Source organism: Leptidea sinapis, chromosome 21 (assembly GCF_905404315.1).
Source record: "Leptidea sinapis chromosome 21, ilLepSina1.1, whole genome shotgun sequence".
NCBI classification, from domain to species: domain Eukaryota; kingdom Metazoa; phylum Arthropoda; class Insecta; order Lepidoptera; family Pieridae; genus Leptidea; species Leptidea sinapis.
This window is the reverse complement of record NC_066285.1, coordinates 9538505-9562807: the sequence shown is the minus strand read 5'-3', so window position 1 is coordinate 9562807 and position 24303 is coordinate 9538505. Positions and strand designations below refer to the sequence as shown.

Below are 24303 nucleotides of genomic sequence, written 5' to 3'. Positions count from 1 at the left end.
TACAATAAACGGGCTCACAATTCCAAATCCTACTGCAACTGATAATTTCCCCAGCCAATACCACATCGCATCCGAGGATTGAACCCGAGACCTCAGCACAACAGGTCGCACTCGATACCAAGACAGTCACCGTATCAACTTAAATAATCCCTACTTCTTGCTTTAGAAGCACTTTTATTTTTCAGTGTACCAATTATATGTTCTCACCAAACGAATTACTTTACGTTTATCCACTTTTAAACGTTGATGTATTAGGTATAATAACTTCAATAAATAACCATTAAACCTAATAACGGTTATAAGTTGTGCTGTTAATAGGTCCGGTTTAATTTATGTATTTTCATATCTTAAATTTAAAATAGCATAGGTTATATAATAATTATATATTATACAAGCCCCTATATCCCAATATGGGTTGGAAGATGTACCAATTTAGTACCCCAATACGTACTAATGATACCGAACAAAGGTAGTAACGTGTGTCATGATAACACAAAATAAAATTTGAAGGCAAAAAATAATGGGACTGCGAACAAATTATTAGTAAAATAACAGTATTACAAATCAAGCAAATTATGCCTACATTCATTTTGTTTAACTATCACAATAATTATTGTACACATTTCAAAGGTAAATGAAAATTCAATAAATATTCTGACCCAGGAAACGTTGTATTGCCGATATTAAAATCGCGATACAAAAGTAACTGTTGATCGAAGATGGGTGAAAATTTGAAGTTGTATGTATTTTTTAATGTTGACTCATAATCAAACAAATTAAAAAAAATGTCAAAAAAATAAAAAATAAATTGGCGTGGACCTGACCACCATTAACATTTAGGGGGATGAATAATAGATGTTGTCCGATTCTCAGACCTACCCAATATGCACTCAAAAATTTTTTTTTTCGGTCAAGCCGATTCGAAGGAGTTTAACTACAAATACCGCGACATGAAAATTTTATATATTAGATAATATTATACACCTATCAGTTGATAAAATGCCAATAAGACAGATAAAATAAAACGAGTGTAAATACACACTTAAATTTTAGACACAAATCGCTGCAGCTTCTTATAAATACGAGGAAAATAAATACGACGGCATTTTTCATGAAAACACCACAATCGATACATAAATAAACAGGATTGAAGTCAACGCAGCCTACACGACCAAATCGTGACATAGGCTACGATTTGCAAACGTCTATAACTTTCAACCTTTGAGTAAGCAACAAGCGGAGACGACTGTTACATGATGAATAAATATGACAGCTTTCAAAGAACCCGTATGGTGAATACTGCTGGTGAGTGGTGGTGATTACCGCGTGCCTAAAATTACCACAAATTAATTTTTGAAGTAAAACCTACGTTAGGCGCGCTGAACACCTCATTAAATACCCAGTCTCATTAAATTCTTACAAAATAATATATGGGTATTTAAAGAGACTGCGCCGTCACGCTGGACTATTTAACGCACCTTCATGCAAATTGCTCTCGTATACAGTTCGGTGAGTATAGTCGTAATTTTGTATTTCGAATTTCTTTTTTGTCAGAATCTTTCGCATCTCATACGTGTGGTCTTAGGCAGACGCCGTTTTTAATTCTTCGAGCCCTGGAGAGATACACAAAACAAGAAATCTGCACTTTCATAATTTACGATTTATGATCAGTTAGTCATTTGACGGTCCTTCGGATAAGAATTTTTAATATCCCAAACCATAGCTGGGAATCGAATACATCGATATGTGTAACAAAAACTCGTACGTAGTTTTAAAATATTGGAGTGCTTAAATGTATATAATATAACCTTATTTTTTATATAGAATGCTTAACTATCGGTCGTCTATCAATTGCTAACTACAAACAAAAAAACTCTCGTTAAAAGTGACGTATTTTATTTTTATGTTCTATTAATTGCGTCTCCTTTTGTTAAATACTAACAATGCTATCAACTACACACGAAAAAGTTCAGTAGAATTTCGTGCGTCACTCAACACACCGGACTTCGAGCAAACAAGGAACGAAAGCTTATCGTAAACGTGAAACCATGGCGACACCAAGTGCAACGAACATCTACGACAGAATTAGCCAGACATCTATATACTCACATTAGTTCTAGTGCCAACAATGTTATGGTGGAAACATCTAGAATGCATCCAGGAAAACATAATAATGATTGAAAGAGAGGAACAGAAAAAGGAGTTTGCTGAAAATGCGACGATTACGCTGTCACTACCGACCAGGGATCCGGTGCTGCGAGACAATTTATTATTTGGGAGTCTAGATCAAGTAAAGACATTGCAAGCCTCACTATTTCCGATATGCAACAAAGGTAACTATTTGTAATTAAATAAAAACTTTGTATACATTTCTTTATGCAATATTTTGCTGCAGTTCATTGCAATATATTCGTACAGTATGTAACCATTGATAACAAACGTATACGTCCTGCTAATCTAATAGTCGGTTTTTAAAGTGTTTATGTTACAAACACTTGCTCGAGGGTATATTGAAAAATAATAATATTTAAACATTTTTATACACATTATCTTGCCGCAAACTAGGCATAGCCTATACTATGGGCAAAATACTATGTGACATATACAATACAACATACATACTTAAACACACATAAATACATATAAACATCCATGACTCAGAAACAAATATCCGTAATCTTCATATAAATATTTGCATTTACCCGGATTCGAACCCCGGACCTCTAGCTGAGTAGGCAGGGTCACTAATAGGGCTCTGAGCTGTAATGGGTCATCTAGTATATTTGATATGGCTCTATGTAATTGACCTATTTTCAGGCACATTTATTTCAAGTTTTCTCCAAAACAATTTAAAGACAAATCTTCTAGAGATCAGCACGGATATAAAAACATTTAAAACAACAGCAAAACTCAGGGAACCACGTGAACTGTTTGCATTGCCCAAGGAGTTGGACTGTCCACAGCAATCACCACGATGGCCATCCGAATGTCAAGTAGGTTTTATAATAATTTAATTTATTTATATTTCTCTTAAGCTAAGTGCACACCTACGACTCAGCCATCTTGTTTTAGTAACGTCTTAATTCTAGTAGTACAATGCGATATGATAGATTTGAAAACTTCATCAAAGCGAGGCTAATAATACAAAGTAGAACTATGCTACCGAGCGAGTCTCCCTAAATCTATTCGAGCTTTACGAGAACGAGTTACATAGCCGAGCGTAACAGCACAGTCTATTTCGCCAAAAATAAAGTGCTTAGAACGCCCAAAGAATTTGTCACCTTAAAAATAACTTCATTTAACAGTACGATATTAGATTTATGAAAAAAATCATGACACGTTTGATATCCCTTATATTGAAAAGGAACGCTTTTATTCCTCTCACGTGGAACATTACGAATGGAAATTTTTGCTTAGAGACCTAGAGGGGGGTGTTAAAGGGCCCAGACAAAATTGCGGGCATTGGCGTGGTTTAGGGGAGCGATGGTTGATTTGTAATGTCATTTAGATACTTTATAATATTTAAAATTTTGAATAAGGGTGTTTGTGCACTTATCCGTGATTTTACGGCTCTATGATTAAAATACGATCCGAATCTACGTTTTGTCTCTTTGAAGAATCACGTATACGAATTCAAAACGTATGACTGCACAGACACTCTAGTTTATATTTCTGCCCTGTATGATGGTACTAAACTTGCAATACTTCTACTAGAAGTGTATAAAAAATCTCTGTCCTAGTACTAAAAAAAGTGTGATAACATGATACTTAGGTATAGGTAATACTGACGTATTACGTTTATTAAGAACCCTACTGTTTACTTTAGGTGGTTGAAGAAAGAATACATCACATCACGTGGAATCCCGCTTCCCCGGAACCTTATAACGTTCCCACAGGAAAGGAACTGAAGCCCCAACCGGTCGGTGAAGAGGCTGGCACTGTCATATTTCAATATTATCCTATGAGTGCAGTCAATTACGTAAGTTTATATATTATACTAGCTGATCCGACAGACGCTGTTCTGTATATTATAAATAAAATATTGTTTTTATATGAATTTGTCATCATATCAAATATTCATAACATATATCATATCATCAAAAATTACTTCGTAAAATATGCACCCTGCTGTCGTAATGAAATTGTTTCACAGCAGAACTGTCAAACCGTGCGTCAATGAATTCTCTCATAGATATTATGTATGGTGTGTCCATCAAAGGAAAAACAAATTTGTTGTTTTTATTTAATTTAGCAGCATTTTCCTATGTATTCACTTTTTAAACCTTCCCTGGACTTCCTCAAATAATTTAAGACCAAAATTAGCTAAATCGGTCCAGCCGTTCTCGAGTTTTAGCGAGACTAACGAACAGCAATTCATTTTTATATATATAGATAAGTATTATGCCAAGTTAGAGGTAATTACTTACTGATAATTTAAAGCTTTGGTTATATGTTTGGTGCTATGGGGCAAAGCTGCCGATATTAATACAATATTTGTGCTGCAGAAGAGCATTATTCGCATTAAAGTGAAAACTTCTTAAGTATCGTTGTGATTTGAAAGTCGATGAAACGAAAAAACGAGACAAAGAGACGGACACATAACCGTTAGATTTCCTGAGAGAAAATGAGCTAGGAAGCATTATACAGTGTTTGGGTACCAGGCGAGCATAGTTGAAGAATTGAACAAAAAAATTGCACGAATTGTCGTATGTCGCAAGTATACCTTGACATAGTCTGACGTCATTCGCACGACGTATTACTGCATAGACACAAGGAGAACATAAATGTGGGGGTGATAGTAATGTGTTTCATAGTGGTTGAAATCACAAATATGCAGTTTAGAGGTTCAGAACAATAATATTCCTCTTTGCGAAATTTTACATTCGTCTCATTATCTTGAAGCCAACATTTTTAAACGTTTTACCTTTGAACCGCTTTTAAGTCTTCTCCGCGTTCCTATATGTTGCATTTCTTGTACACAACTTTCGTGCTTTGTCTACTATCAGCTATACATAATATGTCGTCGCTCCATCTCTTATAAGCCTGCCTGCCTATTTGGTTTCCTTTTTATCCTTTCATTAAAAACTGTCGCGTGGCGACAGCGTTACGAACGAACGGTAGCGTTACGCGAACGGTGATCTTTTGATTATTTCGTAATTTCATTTTGTTCTTGAAAGATTTTATAAATTTATATTTTGTTTTACTTCAGTCTTGCGGTCTGAGGCACACTCGTTTTTTTAAATATAAAAATCATTTAGTATCCCTCGCATATTCGTGATTAGACGTCAAGACAGTGTTGTTAGTATTTAGAATAATATAGTATATAGAATAATAGACTATGGATAAAAGAGACAAAATACACGTCTTGATCCCGAATTACGTATTCAGATTCCTTCTGGACCTCATTATGAGCATCTACTATTAGAACGATTAATACAAGATATAGGACATTAAGATGTTGTCATGTAACCTTAGATATTTTATACGTCTAGAAAGAGTCTCTTGCCGTTAGAAAACCGAAATGAAATGAAATGATTTGATTTATGATTTTTATTTATTCGTATGAATCGTGGTAACATAGTTGTTAACAATTAATTGGTGTACAGCACAATTCGCCAATATATCGGCATACAAATATTTGATTGTCAATATTGGAATTTTTATATTTATACGTCACTAATAAACATAACATAGTTTTAATTATAATATAATATTAAATAAACATTAGTTTTTAAGTACCTCTCAAAAAATTACATTTAAATACTATTATTTTTGGCTAAAGAATTCTTTTAAACTATAAAAGCATTTATCTATTAGCCATAATTTTAATGTTTTAGGCATCTCTCTAATATTATTTGGAAGGTGGTTAAAGACCTTAATACACATAACATTTGAGTTATTTTGATGAAGCGCTGTTCTACAGTATGGCATCAGAAGGCGAGTTGGATCTCTTAATCCTAATATGGAATAGTCCTTTGCTAGTTTAAAAAGTTCATCATGTTTTTTAATGAACATACAAATTTCTAATATATATAGACCAGCAAGCGTTAACAGACGGTGCTTTTTGAATAATGGTATACACGATTCTAGATTCCGATAAAAACAGGCAAGGAATATTAGTTTAGTGTACGTGACAAGCTACGTCTTACACCCGCGATTTGTATAACACTATGTGTTAGTTTCCGTGACTTGCTCAAAATAGAGGTTAGTTCTAAACTCAATTTTTTTCGAACGATTTCACAGGTGTATTTTGTGTATTTCATCTAAGCATGTAAGCTTGTTTCGGTGTTATTACGAAAAAGTAATTTAAACATCACTCAGACACGTGTTTTGTTAAACAGTGACCTAAGTATAACAACGACAGTGACCTAACAATAACGAAGTTTAAAATGGAGTTTGTCTTTTTCTATTACAAAACAGTGTTTAGCTTGTGTTTAACTAAAACTTCGTTAAGCATAACATAAACTGAAGTTTACAGGAACAATTAAAGGAACGGAACGCAATTTTTGTCAGCTGTCATCTATCTGTCATCATATAATCTAAATATTCCATAAGAATATGATCAGTTAGACACACGGTAGACAAGCATTGATTAAGCTTAGATTAAAGATTGTTGAACGCTAAACAACAAAATGACACATATTTGTAATAGAAATTTTTAAATATTCAACACACGTTTAACATTTAAAGTGAAACTTTTATTACATGGTCTCGAACTTTTTCGTCTGTGTTGAATGTCGCGTGACGGTCGGGCGGCGCCTATAGTTCGCATATTGGATGCAATTGCGTTCGGGTGGAACAGTAGGTTCGAACCACACATACTTGATAAAGTTTTTTTTATTTTATGAATATGTAATATATAAAATTGATTTTTTTTTTCTATGCTGGTGTATATATGCCTGTGTTATGTTGTGAAAAAATGTTCATAAAACCACACGATTGCTTTTATTTTGTAATAATAGTTTCTGTAACAGTATATCTTTTAGTTCAGCCGGTCTTCCGTCGGAGGGTCTCGTTTATATCTGTCAGCGTGCACAACAGCGAGTGGCGACGATGAGTTACGATTTGAGTCGCGCTTCGAAAGCGGAAACCTGGCGAAGGCTATTAAGATAACATCGGCGTATTACGAGTTACATCTGAGGACTGATCTGTACACAAACAGACATGTGCAATGGTTCTATTTCAGAGTCTCGAACACTAAGAAGCATATGACATACAGGTAATTATTTTTTCAGGGTAAGCAATAACATTATATTATAACAATAGATTATGGGTACCACAACGGCGCCTATTTCTGTCGTGAAGCAGTAATGTGTAAGCATTACTATGGTTTGGTCTTAAAAGCGCCATAGCTAGTGATATTACTGGACAAATGAAACTTAACATCTTATTTCTCAAGGTGACGAGCCCAGTTGTAGTGCCACTCAGAACTTTGGGGTTTTTTTAGGATCCTGAGGGGCACTGCATTGCAGGGGCAGGGCGTATCAATTACCATCAGCTAAACGGCCTGCTCGTCTCGTTTCTTATTCTCATAAAAAAACAGGGTCAAAGGGAACCCTACTACTACAACTCCGCTGTCCATCTGACGTCGCTTCATTGTGTAAATAATATCACTTTTTTAGAATAATAATTGTGATAAAAGTTATTTTACTTTTAATGCTACGCCTATATTTTACCTAATATATTTTTATTTTTCATCTTTCACTCAAAAATTGGGAAAACTGTCTTTATATCCCGTCTCGCAATGCTGCCTCGCAATGTTTTATGAAATAACATTATCTTATGTTCTGTAATAGATGATGGACAAGCTCTCTTGCATCATCAGATTTATCACAGGAGCTTTATCAGCCTTTAATTGGGTGTCATCATATCAGCCGGAAGACATCCATTGCTGAACACAGGTCTCCCCCAAAGATCTCCACGAGGAACGGTCCTGCGCTGCCCTCATCCAACCTATTACGGCGCTCTTGACTAGATCGTCGGTCCTTTTTTTCGAGGGGCCAAACAACCACGTCTTCCGGTGGTGGTCGCCATTCGAGGAATTTGCTGCCCCCACAGCCATCTAGGGCTAGGGCTATGTCAGTGATTTGGTTCTCCTACGGATCTCCTTATTTCTAATTCGATCTATTTCTAGTTGGGTGTACACTACGCCTATGTTAAAAGTGACCATGTCAAAGCATACCTGGAATCAACCGCATTGATATTCAATTGTACAAAAGGTTATATTATTTATACTAAGCTTCGATTTCAGGTTCTCAATAGTAAATTTTTCAAAGCCTGAAAGTTTATATAACGAAGGCATGCGGCCGTTATTGTACTCGACCAAGGACGCTCAATTGCATTCGATCGGTTGGAGGCGGTGCGGCGAGAACATTGTATATTATAAAAATGATCCTACGTAAGTTCAAAAAACAACGAATCACTGTTGTAAATAAACTGTATACAATCAAAAACAATAGATCCTTTAGGATGAATGAAGAGCCAATAAAGATATTAATATTTATAGTGACGATTCAGAAGCGCTTAGTTTAAACCTATTTGAATAAAGTTATTTTGGCTCTGACTTTGTGATGGAAGTTTTGGAAATTGTCGGCCAATGACGCGTGGTTGAGGTTAACTACCATACACTACAATTGTTCATGATCATTTTCTCGTAAATAGGTATAATTTCATTATGTTGTTACACTGCGTGTGTATTATCATTACTGTACTCAATCACTCTTGTATTTTGTTTTTAATTATTGAATATTTTTTATTTTCTACTTACTCGTGACGTTATATTAGTTCTTATTTTATTGCATTTATTTAAAACAGTGGCATAATTTGCCATTTTATCGCATTAAAGCTCAACTTTTTCGCAGTTTTTGTTAATTGTAAAAGTATTTTGCACAAATCTTTCGAGTTTGATTTTCTGAGTTTATAAGTACCAGTGGGAGGCTCTTTTGCACATAATTCCGGCTAGATTGTGCGTACCAATTACGAAATCCTATGTCTCAAGGTGACGAGCGCAATTATTGTAGTGGCGCTCAGAATTTTTGGTAATTTCAAAAATTGCGGCACTGCATTGTTATGGGCATGTATCAATTACTAACAGCTGAACGTCCTGCTGGTATCGTCCCTTATTTTCATAAAATAATAAAAATAAAAAATTGGAAGGTTCAAGCGAAATTAATCGTGATAAATTATCGCACATAACAGGTAAGCTCAATTCCCCTTTGAATTCGAGCGCACAAGATCCTTCTCTTTATGCCAAAAGGGCGGAAATTCAAGAGAACAGTGTTTATGAGAGCTTGCATTGTAACTGGCAGATGACGAAGAATTACGTTGGAATCGTAGCAAATTAATCCTCCAGAAAAGAGGCATGATGATATTACGTGTGATCATTGTATTGCAGTTGTAAGCCTTAATTAATTGCCAACAACTCGTTTTCAGGTGCGACGAAGACGAACAAATCCCAAGCTACACCCTAACATTCAACATAGAATTCCCACACACTGATGATGCTGTTTACATTTCCCATTGTTACCCGTACACGTATTCCGACCTTCAGGAATACCTTTCAAGACTACAAGCGCATCCAGTGAAGTCAACCTTCTCAAAACTGAGGCTTTTATGCCGAACATTGGCTGGAAACAATGTTTACTACCTGACAATAACGGCCCCTCAAAACCCCAACGAAATGGAACAAAAAGTTAAGTGGATCTTCATTACAATAATGTAACTAAATAAAGAAATCTGATATGTAATTGCAGTGGAACAGTGTCACATTTCGTATTTAGATCGACTTTTTATATGGCTATAGATGGGTATTGTGCCATTCTTTTAGAAAATTTATTGAAATAGGCGTTACTTTGCGGAAATCCATAATTATTAAAATGATTTGAGTTTTCTTTAGTGTTAATTCCGCCAATATTTGTCTTTAAACAATTCGACACGTGTTTCGCCTCCTGAGGATGCCTTGTGTAGAGGAGAAACTGCTGTTAAGGCACACACACAAGTATAAAGGTGCTTCACTTACTAATATCACGGCGCGGAGTCCTCCTTTTTTTACTAGTCCGTGGGTGCAACTAATTTTTTTCTTAACCAGTACTTAGGTACTTTAACATATTGTTTGTTATTGCAAAGTAAAGTAAAGTATGCATTTATTCATGACAACACAAAACATATGTACATAGTAAAATTAACAAATAAAAAATACGACGTCATGAAAAGTGGGTGTCCCACTAGCATTTTTGGAATTGATTTCCAACTCTGATTTTCATTAGGTAGATACCTACCGACAGCAGCCGTAGACAACACGGTTTCTTTTGTTAAAGATTTAAGTCTTAAAAATAGTAGAAAAAGAGAAAAACTAATTAAAAAAGATTGAATTGTAATTGGAATTTTAAAAGATTTTTTATTTTTATTTTATTTAATACGACATATTTTGATTCTTTTTTATTTATTTATGCTGTTAATTTTCTGATTTTTATAATTTTTATGCCTCTGAACACTTTTGTTCAATCAATCAATCAAATTCTTTATTTGCGTATATACATGGTATGTTACGATGGTATAATCTTACAGTTACACATGTTTCGCCATATGTAACTAGGAATGCAAATTAATTTAATACAAAAAATAGTATTAGGTAAATAACACATAACAAGATTAGATCATAATATATGTCTACATGTCAGAAACAATAAATTTTAATTATCATTATAATAAAAAATAATACAGAATTACAGACTCACATAAGAATAAAAAAATAACAGACTAACACAATAATAATAAATATTGTCTAATTAATTATTAACAAAAAGTTTCACATTTTATGTTAACACATTACTCGCGTTCAGAAATTCATTTATCGTATAAAATAGTCGCTCACTTAACCAGTGTTTAAGTTTTTTCTTAAAAAGTCTTTTATTTAATAATTTTAAATTAATGGGCAGTTTATTGTATATTCTGACACTCATAGCAAGACAACTTTTGTCATACTGCAAGGTCAGTGGGATTTCGACGAAAATTTGTCCATTTGGATCCCGGCGGTTTCTTTGAGGGTTAGTTTCACAAACATTCTTGAATAAACCACTATTGAATTTCACAAATAAACACAGTTCATAGATATAAAGACAAGACAGAAAGTGGTAATAGTCCAAGTTTTCCAAGAAAGTTTTAAAAGAGAACTACTTTTTTGATATTTGTAATTGCTAAAGCTAGTTCGTGCAACCCAGCCTAAATGTAACTAAACATTTTAGAAAAAGAAGGCGGTTATAATAACAGCTCGGGTACACCCCGGAGAGACGCCAGCTTCATGGATGATGAAAGGATTCATGGATTATTTGACGGGGGATTCAAATCAGGCTCGTGAACTGAGAGAAAAGTTTATATTTAAATTGGTGCCTATGCTAAACCCAGACGGCGTAAGTAACTAACTCTTAATAATTAATTTACGAATATTTTAAATGTTCAAAATTTATTTATAATAATTTTTACAAAGAATTCCTATGAAATTGGAGTGGGACTTATGACATTTAAATAATTGAACGTTTTAAACGCTAAAAACAAATATTTACATTTTCTACCTGGAAACTTAAGGAGCAAATATTAAGGGTTACTTGTAATAAGTATTGCTTTAAATTGATTGTTTTTATTTTAGGTAATAGTCGGAAACAACAGATGTTCACTCACTGGAAAAGATCTCAATAGACAATATCGAACCGTGATAAGAGAAACGTACCCACCAGTTTGGCACACAAAAGTTATGATAAGACGGTAAAAATCTTTATTCATTATGTACATAAAATCTCAGCAGAGATTTACATTGCAGGGTTTTACATTGTGCTCCCTCTTGCTTATTGCACATGAGTAAATAAAACGGTATAGAGACTAAGCTTCTTGAATGCAGATTCCCCGCAACGTTCGTACGCAACAAGTGGTCAGTGAACACTCACGCACTCTCCGATCGTTGTAGTAGTGCAACCAATTCGCGTGGTTCAACTCACAATAAGCTGTATCATATGTCCATATTAGTGACAATGTAATGTAATGTTAAAGGGGAATACGACTCCGGTTGCATCACACGCGGAGGGCATTCCCTCTTAAATCATGTGCACGGTCGCACTCAACCGCAAACTTGAATACAGTTTTGCCGCATAAATAGATAAGTTGGTGCCAGGAAAGTAATTCAGAGACTAAAGTTCTTAAAAACTAGTGGCTTAAAGGTCCCGAGGTAAGCGAGCCCTAAACAACAACAAAAAAGTCAGTAATAAATAGAGGTCCAAAATCTATGCCAACTCTTGGCATCAGACATGATTTTATATCGCTACGTTTTTATGTACAATATTTTTGGTGTCAGTTTTCCGCGCTAGTGAAGGTTGTAGTATAAGCATTGTATTTAAGTTTACAGAAAAACAATGTTGACATAAGGGTCCAAACTTAAATTGTAGGTTACAAGAAGAATGTGGAATAGCAATGTTTGTAGACCTCCACGCCCATTCGCGGAAACATAACATTTTCATTTATGGATGCGAAAGCAGAAGAAATTCAGAAAAGCGTTTGCAAGAACAAGTATTTCCGCTGATGCTACATAAAAATGCAGCCGATAAAGTAAGTGTATTTTTTAAATAGATATGGGCGCGTTAAGTTGGTTATCTCGACTTACTCTTTGAACTCGCATAATGACATGGAATTGATGTGGGATTTACTCTGTTACCGGAGAATGACAAGTGACAATATATGAGGATGAGTCGATACTTAATCAACTCCACTCGAACCTAATTGCTTACAATACTCTGGTATAATAACACAATAAATAAGCATTAATAGGATTAAAATAGAAATAAGGCGAAGTACTGAGTATGCTATGCTGTATGCATGAAGTTTCATATTTCTATATTATATTCTTTGGATGTATTTCGTGAAAAATTTTATATTCAAATTCAAATTCAAATATTTTTATTCAAAATAGGATGTGAAATCACTTATTGAAAGTCAAAAAAAATACTAGATTTAATACTAGATTATATATACTACTATATAAATACTTCATTTGACATGTGTGTAAATACTCGATTTTAGTCGGACTTTTTTTGCGCCCAGACAAAGCAGAAGGGGCTAAACTCGGGAATAACGATGAGAGGGAAGTGGTGAATGCTGATACATACCAAGGCAGCCAGCTGCGTTGCTTATGTAGGACTCGCATGAAACCTACGTGCCTACTGCCTAACTGCCTAGTACCTACTATACACCGCCTGAGGTTGGCTTGGGGCAAGTACCAAGTGCAAGCTTACCTTTGTCGTAGGCGACATTTTTTTTGGAAGTGGGGTGGGAAGGGTTGCTCTCTGCGGTCGTCTTCTTCAATTTATGGTATATTTGTTGGGGGAGCGGATGCCCCCCTTTGTGGTCATCTTTTTGGAGCTGAGGGAGCGCCTGTTCCCTCCGCTCAGGTCCGGTGATTGTCACCGGTTTGCGCGGGCCTTGACGATCAGCCCCGAAGAAGAGGGAGGGCGATCAGCCGAGCCGCGCGCAAACACGTCACTTTTTATCCTCGTCCCGCACGAGATCACGCGGGTAGCGGCGGCTGTCAGGTGGTGATGTAGATCGGACGAGTCGGCACGCGGGAACATGTTAACGGCGAGACGACGAGTGAACTCATCCAAGCCCTTGACTCTTAGGTTCCTCTGGATTGTTTGGTTCCTCACGTACCATGGTGCGCCCGTGATACGGCGGAGGATCTTGTTCTGCACGGTTTGCAACCTTTTCCGGTTAGTTGGATTCACGAGCGCGTACCATGCAGGCGCGGCGTACGTGAGTCGGCTGCGTCGGTGGGTCTTGTACACCAAGACCTTCACCCTCACAGGGAGGGTTGAGGAGAGCACTGGACGAAGTAAGTACAGCAGGGGAGACAGAGAGCTCCCCTGCGGTACGCCAGCAGAGATAATCTTGGAAGCTGAAATGGCATCGTCTACCCTTACTCGAAACCGACGGTTTTCAAGGAAGTTGGCGATTATCCTCACCAGTCGGGGAGGTGTCGAGGTTGCAGCTAACTTATGCACGAGTCCAGTATGCCAAACACGGTCGAACGCCTTCTCCATGTCCAGAAATACTGCCACAGCTTTCTCTCTCTTGTTGAGAGAAGCGGTGAGGGGGTGGAGTAGCCTGGACAGCTGGAGCGTGGTGCTGTGTTCAGCGCGGAATCCAAACTGTTCTTTCCTAAGCTCTATGTAGGGTCTTAGGAGTGACAGCAGGAGAGATTCGAATATCTTCGACTGGGTCGCCAGAAGAGTGATGGGCCGGTAACTATGTGCTAGTACTCTTTCCCCGGCTTCGGGATCATAATGACGAGGCCTTCCTTCCAGATATTTGGAAAGTACCCCGAGCGTAGGATGCCATTGAAGAGTCGCGTCATCGCCGCGATGGTTTGACGCGGCAGATGACGCAGGGCCGCATTTGTGATACCATCCACGCCCGGGGCTTTTTTGCACCTCGTCCGAAGGATGCAGCTTCTCACTTTAGTTGGGGAGAAGAACACCGCACCTTCTAGTGCCTCTACCGGCCGTTCTAGATATTCGGCGACCTCTCTCTCAACTGCTGCACGTGCGCTACGTCGTCAGTTGGATTCGGCTGGAACTGGCGTTCAAGGTGTACGGCGAAGATGTCGGCTAGCTTTACCGCTGCGTATCTCAAGGCTCAGCGGGCAAGCTGGGGGCGCTAGGTTTCTGATTTGGCGGCACAGACGATGAAGAACTGATACATCATCTGCGGCCTCGCCAATCGTTTCCTTCCAGCTCTCGGCGGCATCCTCTTCGAGCTTCTTCTTGACTAGGCCTCCCAGCCTGTTAAGACGAGTCTTGGGTGTTGGGCATCTGGTCTCCTGCCATCTGCGGCTTAAAGCTCGTTTCTCGAGGATGATTTGCCGCAGTCTTACGGGCAACTTCCTGGACTCGGTCTCCTTTGTCGCGTTGGCCAGCGACCGCTGGATACTCCCCATGAGGTCCACAGCGAGGGCTTCGACATCGGCAGCTGTCTCTAACTTCCGGGATGGAGTATTGGCTGCCAACTCTTCCGCGAACACCTTCCAGTCAGTAACCCGGCGTGATGGTCGTGATGGTGCTCGCGTTGTGGTGGCGGTTATGGTAAGAAGGACTGGAAGGTGGTCTGACAGAAGTTCATCGAAAATAGTTTCCTGAGTGAGCTGGCAGTCATGGTTCTTGAGGACAGTGAAATCAATCACATCCGGAAGGTATTCATGGTTGTCCGGGTAGTGGAACCTCCGGGCCGTGGACCTCGTATCCGTGTTGTAAGGAGTCGTTAAAAAATGCGGTGTTGGCCATTCTGGCATTCCAGGCAGGGTGCTTGCAGTTCCAGTCCCAGGCGGCGAGAGTTGCTTTCGGGGAGTTAAGCAACTGTCGCACGTCTCCGGGGACGAGCCTTCCGTTTGCCGGCCTGTAAATGGCGAAAATCTCCGCTGGCAAGTCCTGGCCGCTGATCTGGATCTCAATACCGAGGGCTTGTAGACTATTCAGGTCCACCATCGGGAGCGGTTGGTGAAGCAACTGCCTCCTGACGAGCACGACCAATCCCCTGTACAGACCACTCTCGCCAACTTCATCCTTACGGTAAGTGATGAAGCCTGCGACCCGAAGTGTGTCCGCCCTCGACATCAGTGTTTCGCTGATGAGGGCGATGTCTATGTTCTGGTCTCGAAGGAGGTTCTTCAGCAATGGCAGCTTCTTCTTAATGCCTCTTATATTCCAATAAATAATTCTCAACGACTTGTCCATTTATGCGGTTATTACGAGTATATCCATTAGTTTGATCATCCCGCTGAGGATGACTGAAGCCACATCATCTTCCTTTTGAAGGGCAAGAATGACCGTTTGGAAGATCTCTGACTCTCTGAGAACCTGGCCTCTTCATTTGCCGGCTTCTCATTTAGGCTCCTCTTCTCCTGCTTTTTGGCTTTCTTCTTCTTTTTCTATTTGGCCCCAGCAACCGTAGGTGCTTGGCGCCTGGGTATGGCCTCGTTTGCCGGGGCCATAAGGCTTATTGCCTCCTTAAACTGCTCCATAGCTGGAGCTAGCTCCCGTGTTGGCTGGGGCTGCTTGGCCGTTTTGCCAGTCTAAGTTAATATTTTTTTTTATATAATGTTGATAACTGATAGTGTGTGTCAGACTCCGAACAGCGCCGTCATGATCAGGCGTATAAACTACTAACTATTGTACCTAATATGTTTTCAGTTTTCATTTGAAAATTGTAAATTCAGAATTCAACGCAGTAAAGAAGGTACAGCACGGATTGTAATATGGATGCTGGGGGTTTCAAATAGTTATACAATGGAAGCTTCATTCGGAGGATCAGAATTAGGGAGTCGCATGTCAACACATTTTTCTGTACAAGATTATGAAAATTTGGGGAAAACATTTTGCGAGACTCTTCTCGACTTTTATGACGAGGATCCAAGCAAGGAGAGATTGAGAAATAAAATTGTGACACGTTTATTGAAAGAGGGTTCTAACGCCGATGAACCAACTAACATAGATCTATCAGATTATTCCAGGTACTGTAACTTATACCAAATAAAATATAATTACATCTCCATAATGACAACTTTGGAAACAGGGATTATTTTTTTCTAGTTTTTTCTAATTACTAGTCCTAATCCAGTTCTGCCACTGGAACATTTCAGTAACTTATGTATTTCCTTCAAACCTGTGATAAGCTTTAGGTGCTTACAATTTCTGCCCAATCAGTTAGATATGTGATTCCCTTTTTCTTTCAAAGGTTATTGAAATGAAAATATGATATTTTCATTTTAAGCATTACAGACATCTAATTTTTTTTATTTTTCATTACAGACTTTTAAAATACAATTTAGCTTAAAAAAATCCTCAGTTACATTTTTACTGTAGAAAGTAGTCTGTACCCCTGACAATACGTGTACAAAATTCCATGATGACCAGTTATATTATAATAATTTCATTACTTTTTAATAATAATACAAAAGCTTAATTTTTTAACAGCGATGAAGGAGATACATCCAGTAGTAGCTCAGAGGCTGTAGTGCCAAGATGTAATAGAGTTGTTACACAGTACGCTCCACCACCTTCACCAATTTTTCCGGATATAAACAAGGGAATAAACGAAGTACGTTATATACTAAAATAATTAATTTTCCTTTCATATAACAATATTTCAGTCATAATTGATTTTCTTATAGAATATGCGCAGTCAAAGACCGAAACTTGAAAAGTTGAGCAAAATGGACAGAAAAAAACCGAAAAGACAGACGTTACAGGTAACTTATTCAAGCTTTGCAAAAACAATATAGAGTGATAGTAATGTACTTTTAGACACAATTAATAATCGTGGCACCGTAATAATCTACTACAAAAAGAAAAACATTCCAGACGTCTCTGGTAGCTTCTCAATCGGTCACTCTTGTCAGAGTTGTCGTGGCTGCTAAGATGATGCGAAATTAGTCGTCGTTGGTCTCCTTAGTTTTGGGTTGCATTGCCTCCCACACGATGCCCTCCACTTTTGGCGATTTGTAGCATTGCGGTAGAACTACGCCACAGGTGTCTGGGTCACTGCTTTGATTAGATCCGTCCATCGCGTGGGTGAGCATCCTCTCGCTCTTTTCCCCTCCACCTGGCCCTACACTATCAACCGCAAAATGAAGGATCGATTATCCTTTATTTCTGGAGATTTGCTCTCTTGGTTTCCTTCTTTTTTCCCATCTTCAGAATTTATAGTTTCACAGGTGACGCTATTCTTTCTTTTATCTTCAGTTCTTTCAAGATGGAATTGTCTTTTCGGGAAACCCTAGCGGAAGTAGGTGCTATATCCGCTAATTAATATAGTTTGGATAAGCCAACAACAAATAAGTCTATTAAGAAAATGGGCTGTTCTCGTACTTGGTAATGTAATCTGGTAATGGGAAATTATCCAGATTGCTTAGTGCATGTAAAAGGTTTGTTGCGAAATTAATAAGCTTGACCCAAAACAGTAAGAGATGAAGCTGAATGCCAAAGAAGATACCAAAGATGACGGCGGGAGTGAAAATTCTGAAAAACACGTATTTTAGCGCCATATCTCCCGAAGTAGAATTGCATTAATTTCATCAATATATGTGAGCCATTTCCAAGATACATGAAATAACTCTATAAATGTTCTATTCGTTTAATGTTATAAAATAGTAATATGCTGAAAATCTTAATATTTAAAATAAATAAATAAATCTGTTTTAACGTAGGTATCAAGAGCTACAATTGATCTAACATCGGATGCAATGACGGACTTATCATCAGATTGTGAGTCGACCGAAGAAAATCTTAGTCCTGTAAGACGTGTGCATAAACTTTTACGGTCATCAAATAAAAGTAAAACGCGAAGAAAGAAAAAAATGCCACCGGAACTCAAAATATTACCTGCACCTGTAAGTTTATAATTATAACTTGCGTCAAATATTTTTTTTTTGATCAGATTCTAACAGGAACAGTGACTTAACCATAAGTTTATTTTTCCGCTGAGGTAGGTAAACGTAGGTACGATGTAACTGACTGTTACGCAAACAACTCGTTTACTTATTTATTCTTTCTCGATTATTGTTAATATTTACAATACTGTTAATATTCTTAATTAATTGTGAAATTACTAGGCAAATGAGACTTAACATCTTATGTCTCAAGGATCCTGAGCGGCACTGCATTGTAATGGGAATTGCGTATTAATTACCATCAGCTGAACGTCCGGCTCGTCTCGTCCCTTATTTTCATGAAAAAATCTGTTGGACATCTTTCCAGAATAATCCTTAGTTGTATATAATATAGAGCCGCACTTGATTCATTTCTTCATTGGTTGTGACAAGTTCATCAAAGTGAACATTCAATGCGTTATGTGTAGCAAGCGCTTCAGACACTAGTGTGGGGGAGATCAGTAATAGTTATTCAGTATTTAGTAAGAAGTCTGTTTCTGACAGCTGGAATATTCTGTAATAAATTAGTTTGGGAACTATACTGGTGGATTCGTAACCTTGTAGTCTTAACATATTTAAAAGTAAGAATAATTATGCTAACAATTTGTTATGTTTTAAAGTGATAACCTTCACTTATGGGGTTAATTACACTAATAGTAATAATAATAGTAATCACAGCCGGAGAGTTGAACGAAGCATACAAGATTTATCAACGATTCGTCACTCGAACGGTTAGCTCAGTTGGAAGAGCGTTTGCACGAAATTTTGTTTTCAAATATTATTTGTGTAATCATTCTGTAAATGAAAATTCAACAATATTAACAGTTATTGTAGTCAATATTTGAGAATGTGTTATCAAGCAAATTCACCACTGATTATTGTGACATTCATAGTAATTCCAATACCGTCTTTGCATTCCTGATATAAAAAATCTGTATTTTAGATATTGTGATATTTCCACCATGTGACTACTTTTCTGTAAGTTCTGTGCAAAAGTAGCACCTAGGACGTAGGACCATATATACATATGTTTGACACTTTTTTGTTTTTATTACAATAATTTGTTATAAAATCATTGTCATCGATAAAAATATCTAAGTGTCAATAATAAATAAATAGAATAAGGTTAAGGACTCACGAACAGGTTTTCACCCGCGCCCTCCGCATTTGCGGAATGGAGTTTATTTTCAAAACTCACGACACCGGAGTTTTGTGCGGTTACGCAGACGTCGCGGTTGCGATTATCGTTCACAAACTTGACGGTTGATTATCGAAAGACGGGCGGTTGCAAGTCGGGCGGTTAAGCGATCAGTTGAGTTCATCCCATGGACACACACCAGAAACAAGCTGTTGCGTTATACGCCCACTGCGGTCGCCCGCCAACCGATCGCAGAGCGCGTGGGTGCAACCCGCCGTGGCTGCGGGATCGCGACCAGCGCCCGCCGGTACAAAATGACCGCCGGTGCAGCGGTACCCGCAAACAATCGCACACGCCGCGGGCGTAAAACGCGTCGTGAAATGTACTTTATTTTTTTACATAAATATCTGTATTCGACAAAGGATGTGGGCCCGCAACCACGGCAGGCGCGGGTGAAAACCACTTCGTAAGTCGTTAGCCTAAATCTCTTATTGAAAAATTACAGACAAGTGACTCTCCATTCAACTCGGACCGCGAGAGGAGATCAACTGACAAATGCAATAGACCTAGGAGTGTATCTATGTATAATGACACAAATGAAAGACCTAAACTGAAACCAGCTTCATGGCATCAAAGGTTACCACCACCCAGGTATTCAACACCAACAGTACACTTTTTAACAGTGGGAGTTCTGTACAGTTTTACCAGTGGGAGGCTCCTTTGCACAGAATGCCGGCTAGATTATGGGTACCACAACAGCCTATTTCTGCGCTGAAGCAGTAATGTGTAAACATTACTGTGTTTCGGTCTGAAGAGCGCCGTAGCTAGAGAATTTACTGGGCAAATGAGACTCAACATCTTACGTCTCAAGGTTACGAGCGCAATTGTAGTGTCGCTCAGAATTTTTGGGTTTTTCAAGAATCCTGAGCGGCACTGCAGTGTAATGGGCATGGCGTATCAGTTACCATCAGCGTCCTGCTCGTCTCGTCCCTTATTTTCTTTAAAAAAACACTTATAATAAAAATTATAAAATTGTATAATAATATGCTCTATTGAATAGATGCCTTGCAGAAATCAAAGTAAGAAATGCGCAACCATCAGAATTACAAGTAAAGTTAAATTCCTTGAAGAAAAACTTCTGGACTGGTTTACAAGATGAAGAAAAAAGACCATTATCCTGGGGCATATCAAGTTTTGCAATGAACTCTTATTTTACGGATAGTGAAGCCTTACTCCGGTAATTCCTTAGCAATTATGATTAATTATAACACTCTCATTTACAAATTATTTAATGCAAATATCTTGATTTTTCATACCTGTAACCGGGTGTAACCAAAATTCTCCCTTCATTATCAAATGAGAGCTTTAGCCCTACAAATTGTGATATTCAATAATGTTTCATGTGTAGGTCTTGTTCCAAGAAATTAGAAGAATTAGAAGATGAAAAAGTTAAAATGAAGGCGGGAAAAAAGAAGAAAAAGACTAAACCGAAAAAGATTCCAGTCCCACAAAAAATTATTACGGAAGATACATTAGAAGCAACAAATAAACCTATAAAGAATAACAAAAAGAAAGTAAAGTATGTACACAGCTATTTCTTTATATTAATAGACTGCTTACATATATGTATTATTTATTATTTAATTAGGTATCGTTTATGTGCGTGTGGTGTAGCACCAGAATAGCACCACCCCATACTCTCCCATGGTTGTCGTAAGAGGCGACGAAGGATAAAAATAACGGACAAGGTGCATTAGCATCATTCTAAGAGAACACCACCATCAACTGTGATCGCTAACCCGCCTGTCAAGTGAGGCGATTTTCTCAACCCCCCCCCCCCCCCCCCCCAATTAAAAACATAACAGACAATGTAAGGCCCACAGCCCCAGATACGGTAGCAGCCTCATAAGCGTCGGGGCGCGGGTGTTAAGAATACCCGGTAACCATATATAGATAACCATAGCCCTGGTGACATATAATGTCAAGAGACTGGGGACCGACGAGAAGTTGGAGGAACTGGAGGAACCTTTAAACAAACTACGATGGGATGTCGTGGAGGTATCTGAGGTCCGAAGACAGGGCGAGGACTCGATACTCCAAACTTCCAGTTCTACTACCGGAAGTGCGACCAACTGTCCCAGGGTAGTGTCGGGTTCCTCGTTTACAGTCTCTCGTACTCAGAATTACTGAACAGTATTCGTTGAAGGTCATTCAGGTTTACGCTCCCTCTTGAAATATACTCAGCCCTCGTCTCAAACACCATTATCTCAGGAGATTAAGGCCATGTATGAAAAGAAGAATGAAGGAAATCTCAACAGCCATTCACACTCCAAAGACCCACTTCAACGTTGTCATGGGAGACTTCAACGCAAAACTGGGCAAAGGTAAGGGCGATGAGTTGAGAGTTGGGCAATTTGGTAATGAAAATCGGAACGCTCGAGGCCCGATGCTGGCTGACTTCATGGAAAAGGAGGATCTCTATATGATGAATTCCTTCTTCATGAAGTCAGAACAACGCAAATGGTGCCACCAAACATAAGATTGACTTTATTATGTCGACCAAAAGACAGATATTCAACGATGTCTCTGTGAACAACTCGATGGAAACTGGGAGTGAGCCTCACATAGTAAGAGGCACATTGAATATGAAACTAGAGCGGTCTCGACTGGTGAAGTCTACGCTCAGACCTGCACCACGACTTTCAACTGGAATTGCAAAACCGCTTCAATAGCCTCGGTGACTGCTTTGACGGGGACGAGTATAATAACAGGTTCGTGGCAGCTGTTCAAACGCTTAAGTTCTTCAAGGCGAGCTGTTCAAACACAACCGGAAATCTCTCAGACTCTACTCTCAAATTGATGGATGTAAGACTTCAAATGGCACTTCGTCCCCGGGCGATGCTTCACAGTATAGGCGGCTAAAAAGATTAAACTCTAAGTCATTGACTCGTGATATACGCTGCTATAATACATATTGTGTGAAGGCGGCCATAGAGCGTAACAAGGGCTCTAAAGAATTCACAAGAGACTTGTCTGTTGGCCAAGGCCAACTGACGAAGGTGAAGACCGGTGACGACAGGGTCGTTTCGTCTAAACCCGAACTTTTGAGGGAAGTCGAGAAGTTCTACGGACAGCTATACCCGACCGCACGGGCACCTGTTAGCAACAAGACTGAAGACCTAAGAGCCAAATTAACCGACACTGTACCGAAGATATACCAGACCAGCTGAAAAGGAGCAAGGCGCCTGGTGATGATGTAATTACAGCAGAGCTTCTGGGAGCTGGTAGTACTCCTGTGCTTACGATCTTTCAGAAGGTATACCGGCATCCTTGAGGGCAAAACGCCGCAAGCATTGCACAGAAGTACAGCGGTGTTGTTCTTCAAAAAGATGATGTGATGATGATAAACTTGATTTTATATAATTTGTTATATTTTTAAAGTGATAACCCTCATTTCATACAAAAATAAACCTAATAATAACAACCTTAGAGTTGAACAAAGCATACAAGATTTTATGACGATAAGTCTCTCTCGAACGGTTAGCTCAGTTGGAAAAGCACTCGCACGGATGGCGAGAGGTTTGTGGTTCGTGGGTTCGATTCCCGTTCGAGTTTTCACATTTTATTTGTTGATTTAATATGAAAAAAAATCACCCATCATCTGTTTTATTCTTAGCTTGCTTTTAGTTAGGCAACCAATGCATCAAAATAAGCCAGTTTATTATAAATTGCATTGCTCTGTGATCTGTAAAAATATTCGGTAAATGAAATATGAAATATGAAAACTTAATACGAAATAGACTGTTATATAATTAATTAAATATTTAATTTACAGGCTTAAGCATAGCAAATCTTCAATGTCACAAATAAATAACATGAGTTTTACTGAAATACCAAAAAATACAGGACCGATAATTCCAAAGCAAAGTCTAGTTGACAGTAAGCCTTCAAAATCATTCAGAAAGGGGGCTTATGTTGCGTCTGCATTTACAACAAGCAAATCAAAACAAAAAGAAATGAAAATGGTTTCTGAAAATTCAGACTCTGATAACTCTATACAGCTAAGAAAAAAGTTGAAAAAGAAAGGAAAAAGTGCCAAGAATAAGGCGAAGTAAATTGTGGTACCTACAGAAGAATACTTTACTGTAAATATTTTTTAGGAGTTAGAATTAATTTTTAACTAAGTTCTGTTAATATTAAATAATAATTGTATGCAGACACATTTTCTACAGGTACTACTCAAAATCAATTGGATATCATAAGTAGGAAAAATAAACATTTTAACATACCTACTATTGTTTTTTTCTGGGAATATAATCTGTGTTTTCTTTATAGAATTTACTTAGTAGGAATTGAAGAACCAGTGTGAGGCCCTGATAGTGATCAGAGGTAAGTTATTATAATATGAACTACATGAAAGCAGCCTGGTACTAGATTATGACTGTATTTAGAAATTAAATGTGTACTAATACGACATAGACTTCTCTCTCAGAGCTCTGTGTGTTCGCATTAATTTAATCATATCAAAGTAATTCCCATGGAATCAATTTTGAAAAAATATTCTTATTAATATATATTTACATACTTTTACACAACTTAGCTTGCCCCAAACCAGGCCTTACTTGTGCTATGGGTTGTAAGACAACTATATAAACTTACATAAACCTTGTCTATTTTATTAATACACTGGCCTGCAAAAGTA

At 38.0% G+C, this 24303-nt stretch overlaps 1 protein-coding gene across 1 annotated transcript; it reads left to right on the top strand.

Moving 5' to 3' along the window:
- Positions 1-2128: 2128 nt before the first annotated feature.
- Positions 2129-21335, top strand: LOC126970727 (cytosolic carboxypeptidase Nna1-like). Its single transcript, XM_050816821.1, has 17 exons — positions 2129-2333; positions 2818-2993; positions 3827-3979; positions 6987-7219; positions 8252-8398; positions 9433-9691; positions 11244-11408; positions 11645-11760; positions 12435-12594; positions 16227-16546; positions 17010-17133; positions 17207-17284; positions 18242-18424; positions 20107-20252; positions 20662-20838; positions 21010-21175; positions 21276-21335. The coding sequence occupies exons 1-17, from the start codon at positions 2129-2131 to the stop codon at positions 21333-21335; spliced, it is 2868 nt and encodes a 955-aa protein (XP_050672778.1).
- Positions 21336-24303: the final 2968 nt, after the last annotated feature.

Coding starts and splice junctions, on each gene's coding strand:
- LOC126970727 (XM_050816821.1), top strand. CDS start 2,129: ATGTTATGGTGGAAACATCTAGAATGCATCCAGGAAAACATAATAATG. Junction 9,692..11,243: donor CCAACGAAATGGAACAAAAA/GTTAAGTGGATC, acceptor TAAACATTTTAG/AAAAAGAAGGCGGTTATAAT. Junction 17,285..18,241: donor CGAAAAGACAGACGTTACAG/GTAACTTATTCA, acceptor GTTTTAACGTAG/GTATCAAGAGCTACAATTGA.